The sequence below is a fragment of the Phoenix dactylifera genome, unplaced genomic scaffold (genome assembly GCF_009389715.1).
Source record: "Phoenix dactylifera cultivar Barhee BC4 unplaced genomic scaffold, palm_55x_up_171113_PBpolish2nd_filt_p 000077F, whole genome shotgun sequence".
Taxonomy (NCBI): Eukaryota; Viridiplantae; Streptophyta; class Magnoliopsida; order Arecales; family Arecaceae; genus Phoenix; species Phoenix dactylifera.
In genome coordinates this window covers 363,250-369,249 of record NW_024067676.1, presented here as the reverse complement: position 1 = coordinate 369,249, position 6,000 = coordinate 363,250, and the positions used below count along the sequence as shown (strand labels likewise).

General features: G+C 35.5%; 1 protein-coding gene across 1 annotated transcript; it reads right to left on the bottom strand.

The window, feature by feature from the left end:
* Window positions 1-397: 397 nt before the first annotated feature.
* Window positions 398-1,232, bottom strand: LOC103717838 (glutaredoxin-C1). Its single transcript, XM_026808744.2, has one exon. The coding sequence runs from the start codon at window positions 951-953 to the stop codon at window positions 627-629; it is 327 nt and encodes a 108-aa protein (XP_026664545.1). The 5' UTR covers window positions 954-1,232; the 3' UTR covers window positions 398-626.
* Window positions 1,233-6,000: the final 4,768 nt, after the last annotated feature.

Here is a 6,000-nt window from a genome sequence, read left to right as displayed (position 1 = left end):
TCACGGCAAGCTGATGTGGAGAAGGCAGAAGGAGATAATTTATTAAAAGAAAGAGAGAGAAAATATTCAGAGACTGTGACAAGAGAGTGAAGGTTTCCTCTTCACGTTCAGATGCAACTTTGAGAAGGTCAAATTACATCTCCCTTTATCTTGGATTATATATACAAATGGTTTTTCCTTTCGAGCTATTTGTATAAGGGAGAATAGAATTGATTCAAAAAGCCACATTCTTTTTAAGGTTAGAAGGGTGCATCATTTTATGTGTCTCGTTCTACCATGATAACATGACAAATATAAATTCCTCTACGTGAAAGCATGACTCCTCACTTGTGATATACTATTAATCCAAAAGTACTCAAATTCTTGCAACTAAGAAAGAGCTGGGAATGAATATTGGACAGACATTAATAATTATCTTCGTGCTTAGTTTTACTTCTGAAGGAGACATAATTTACATAACTTCAGCATAACCGCGCGTACATGGCCAACCACTGCAATTTATTTGGGATACATCCCTCACAACTAAAGGTAAAAAACCAGTGTACTACTTCAAACTCATCTTACTGCAGGTTACTGCGTAGACTCGCTCAAGTGCATCCCTCTTACATGGTATCAAAGCTAGCTAATTATTTCAAACACTTGTGCAGCCAGATACCACCTGCATCTCGAAGCAACGGGACTAGTTGGCCACCAAGGTGAAGGGACATGATCCTATCGGTGGAGCCGACGAGTTTGCCGCCGATGAACACAGCCGGCACCGGAGGGCTGCGGCCCAGGAGTATTATAAGTGCTCTCTCCATCTCTTTCCCTCTACTGTCCTCATCCAGCTCATAGACAGCAGGGTTGACACCAAGCTCCAAAAAGAGCCTCTTGATGGTGTGGCACAAACAGCAAGAACTCTTGCTGAAGATAACTACGGCTCTCTGGGAGGCTAACTTCAGCACCATATCCATCCCAAAAGTCGAAGCAAAAAATTTGGCGAAAGACAACCCTCAAAGTGCTCAATAGTCAGCACAAAATGTGGCTGGGATTTCCAAGCTGTGAGTAGTGGGAACCTTGGAGACTTGAGGATGTGAAGAGTAGGACAAAAGCCAAATGCTTGAGGAATTGTGGTGGACTTCTTATGGAGGACAAGTTTATATAGGCCTAAAAGTGCTAGTTTGAAATGTTTTGAGAGATGAAATGGGATAAGTGGATGAGCACAGATACTTTGATGTGCATACAAAATGCCCGTCCTAACTCTATTGCCATATCCCTTGGCTTAAATCAAGTAGGATCGAGGAATTGGATAAATGTCAAAGTTTCTTTTCAGCTATGGAGATGGAGTTAAAGAATATATTGGAGGCAACTCCACTGTCAACTTTTGATGCCAAAATGCCCCTTGTATCTTGATAAGGTTTGAATCCCTTCTTTATTGTTAGAATCAGCATGAGATGCCAAGGTTTGACATCACCTTTCCATTTTTCTGTGTGTCTGGCCGAAAAATTTGAAGAAGTTACTAGTGACATTGCAACATGGTATCACATGCCCAGAAAAATCAAATGGTGAGACTTGGCATGCGATGGATGGATTCATGTAACGATGTGGTTGGCCATGTTGAATACATGAACAAAAACCATGCACAAGCTCTTAGGATATACACCATTCCTTGACTCCTTAATTACCGAGAAAAAGACATTTGTTTTATTCCTCAAAGTCCTAGGATGACTCAAAAGAATATAGAATATAAGTTTTTAGCATCATTAATTTTGTTGCCCTTGATTGTAATATATAAGTTCCATGTATCTCATATGTCCACAGCAAAATATTGAGCCATTTGTGTGTGCGTGTATGTGTATGCGAGCGCATGCATGAGCGCGTGCGCATGCATATATATACACATGTACGTGTTCATGTCATACAATTATATTGGATTTTCATTTTCTAATGTTAAGGTTTGCTATGCATAATTATAATTGTGGTGTTGTCATTAGGCATTGCTTATGTCTACCACGACATGTTGGTCTTTAGTCAACTATTCTTTCTTAAATTGCGTTATTATAGGTGGATAGAAAAGGATAACATGAGCACAATGATAAGAACGCATCAAGTTGTACGACGATCCATAACATGATGGACGACATCCGGTATCATGTCCATGTTGGTCAACTCATCATCCTATAAACAAGAGGAGAGTTTGATTCCAAGACTGAGTTGGTTTTGAGGAACCTCGGATTGCCCCAAGGGACACATTTCACTTGCAAAGCTAGCTTATGCTCAAATTAATCACCTCCCAAGCCCTCCCTTTCTCTTAACCTTGGGTTGGTCTCTCTCTCTCTCTCTCATGGAGGAATAAGACCGGACCCACCACCTATTTGTCCCCATCAATACGACATCACCTCATCCCTCACAAACAACAGTCTGAGATGCAGCGATCCAACCATGAAATCTTATTGTTATCTGTAATTAAATTCGGCATCCACCACATGGATAAGATGCATGAAGAATACGCTACGTTTGCTCCAAAAACCTAACAACAGAAAAAGAGAATAGACCATGGAGTATGAGTCATTTCGTAGGGAAGAGAAAAGAGAAAACACAAACCTAAGGCCCTTTGGAGAACTTTTGGAGGTCAAAAAGTATTTTCTTACCTTCAAAAGTACTTTTGGAGGTCAAAAAGTATTTTCTTACCTTCAAAAGTACTTTTGGATGAAAAAGGGTATTTGATAAAAATTTTGAAAAGCTGTTTTAACTTTTTCAGAAAGCTAAAAACAACTTTTTGGAAGAAGCTCTATTTTAGAGCTTTCCGAAAAGGCTATTTTGAGATTTGTTGGAAAACTGTTTTTTTGATCAAAATATCTATAATAAAATATAACAATTACATACTTTGTCCTTTTATAAATCTAAAAATCTGCTGGAGCCCTAACAAAGAACTCTAGCCGTAAATCAGACTCTCTTCCATGCAAAAAAAAGGTATTCTTGTTTTCCATTATTGTATTATACTATAAATGTAATATTATATTACATTATATCATAATACATTAATATATTATATTAAATAATTTAATATTATGCTATATTATGGAAAATTAATGTACGCTAATAATTATAATATTTTGTACCTTTATTATTGTATTATACTATAAATATAATATTATATTACATTACATCATAATACATTGATATATTATGTTAAATAATTTAATATTATATTAAACTATTATGCTATAGTATACAATGTTATATTATTATATTATAATAATATTATATTACATTACAGTAATATTATACTATATCATACATTTATGTATTAATATATATTATATTTTATTATGCTTTATTGTATAATACTATGCAATGTCTTTTATGGTAGTTTTGTCATATAAAAATACTTTCTCAATTTGTTTATCAAACACATGTTAAAGTACCACAGCACTTTAAAAATGTAGTTACCAAACAACAAATAACTTTTTATAAAAGCTCTACTTCAGAAAACTCTACTTTTAAAAGTTCTATTTCTAAAAGCTCCACTGCCAACAGCTCCCCAAATGGGGCATAAGATTCCAATTGTGAATCAAAAAAAAATGGTCCATTAGCAACTTATAGAAGCTAAAAGACTATTTATATTTCATCAAAAAGAGACTATCTGTACCGAGCATGTTTAGTTTTTTCTTCTAAAAAATTAATATTGGTTTATTGTCACATTCACATTAGCTACCATGCTGTCAAATTCTAGTGGGTTTAGTTGTAGGTAATTTGTAACTTGAGCTTCAAAAAGCATGTTGAATGATGCCTAGGTTAACTTTTAGCTTGAAGGAACTCTGGTGAATTATATTTCAGCTTGTTCACTTTCCAACGTCTAAATATGTGTTGCACAAATTGTCGTAATTTAACCATCTTTTCTCAAAAAAATAATTTAACCATCTAGAGCAGCTTTTGTATTTCACCATCCAGCTTGTTCAGTTGAGGCTAATAATATTAAATCTATCTTTGATCAAATAGATGGTCTTTCTTTTCATAATTTTTTTTGAGAAATTTTTTTTAAATAATTAATCATCTTTCAATTGTAATATTGTAAGAGAACCATTAATTTCTATATGCACCTAGGTTCTGCAACATGCACATACTAAGAAGCTCTTCCCCTTATCAATAGGCTTCTTAAAGTTGTTAGCACTAGCCATTCTGCACCTAAGGAGCTAAGATGACCTTTATATAGAAGAGCACCTAATCCATATTGGGCATTGGCTCATTTCATCATGTATGTATGCTTGTATAAGTGTGGCTCGTTTCATCAACATGTATATATGCTTGTATAAGTGTGAATCAAATTTGCACAATTTTGCAGAGTATCGGCTAATATGAAGGTCTCTTAAGTGGAACTGACTAGAGAAGTCTAGCCCTAAAGGAACAGATGGATGACTCAATGATGGTTATTATCTAGAATTCTTTAAAAAATAGAATGCAATGTGCTAAAGAGGAAATTACAAAAATCTATTCTTTCTCCTTTCCCCTTGCATAAAGGTACTTTAATTTTTTTTTTGAATTGCAAGTGTTATTATCGATCTTTGGATTGTTGATATAGATTATCTCTGTCGACTTGCAAAACTATAATAGATCAAAGAACTTATCAGAGTTGGCTTTGGCCGAGCTTTTTTTCTCTCGGTTTTCCTATACTAATAATGCGTTGGCATATTGGTGTTTTTTATTTTCATTAAATTGGAAGGGAGAGAGTCATATTGTTGTCGTACCTTTCATGGAGAGGTTCTCGATCTATACATCCAGGGGATTAGGAATCCTCTAACGTTGCTCCCCAACTGCTTGAAATCATGTTGTAACTGATTGAGATCGTGCAATAACTATCAAGGGATGTGCTGTAACCATCCAAGGTCATGCTCTATCCATTTCAGGCTGTTACTAAGCTTTGAACTCTCGGTGTTATGGAAGGAGTGCGAAGCAATAGGGCTGTTGCCCATGTAGTAGCGCCATTGCCCAAGGTAAGGGGACTCAGGTCAGCTTGGACTGGCTGCCCAACTAAATAGCGGTCTAACCAAGCTATATAACTTTACTTGGCATGTTGGGTAATGTGTGACCTCGAAGGTCGGCTACTATTGCTCTGCTTGGCCTAGTTTTAGCTGGGTCGGACTTAACATGACCCGATTATATCAAGGAGTTATAGAATGCATCTCAGTAGTCACATCAATTTTGAGCTGGATTAATCTGGTCATGCCACATCATCAAGCTTATTTTCCACCACATAAGCAAGTTTGTATTAATGTGCTGCCCATTGTTCACCAAAAACCAGCCAATATATATTGATGGATGTAAACAAGAATCTTTCTGCCTTGACTGATCGAAGACAACCTGAAGGAATGTGTTATCGAATAAAAGCAAGCCCTTCCTTGTTGGCAAGAGGTGATATATGCTCTTTAATGTAAGAGGAGAGATACAAGGTGGAAGCATGCATAGACTTTCTTTACTTTATAGGGTATCAATTCCTTCACATAATGTAGGACATATCCATACATTGCCTTAAAGAATGATTTGAGGTTGACATAGTTATGTACTAATCTAATCTAATGACTAGAATTTTCATGACGTGTCTGAGATAGTTGATGTTGATTGTTTTCTAGTTTGTGAGAAGCCTACTCCAATCTTGCATTTTTTACCATAATTTTTTTGAGCAATATTTTCAAATAGCCTCTCAATTTTATCTATAGCATACTAAACACTATTAGGTCATTTTTCTCAGGAAAAGGAGAAAAAAGGAAAATACAACTAGGTTGTCTTCATAAGAGGAAACAATCGGTCAAAATTTCAAAACAAAGCTACTTCTAATGGATAAAATGACACAATGTTATTTTGAAAATAAAAAACTCTAACAAGAAGGTCCCTTCTATTGGAAAACATATATGAACATTGCAGCTGGTGTTGCTTAAGGCTTAGAATAGCTACATGATAAGGCAAAGCCTCCTGTTATATACAAAGATTTCAAAACATCAAATATTCTACTTGATGAAGGAT

What these genes read in the sequence shown, in the direction of transcription:
- LOC103717838 (XM_026808744.2), bottom strand. Translation starts at nt 953, where the DNA reads ATGGATATGGTGCTGAAGTTAGCCTCCCAGAGAGCCGTAGTTATCTTC.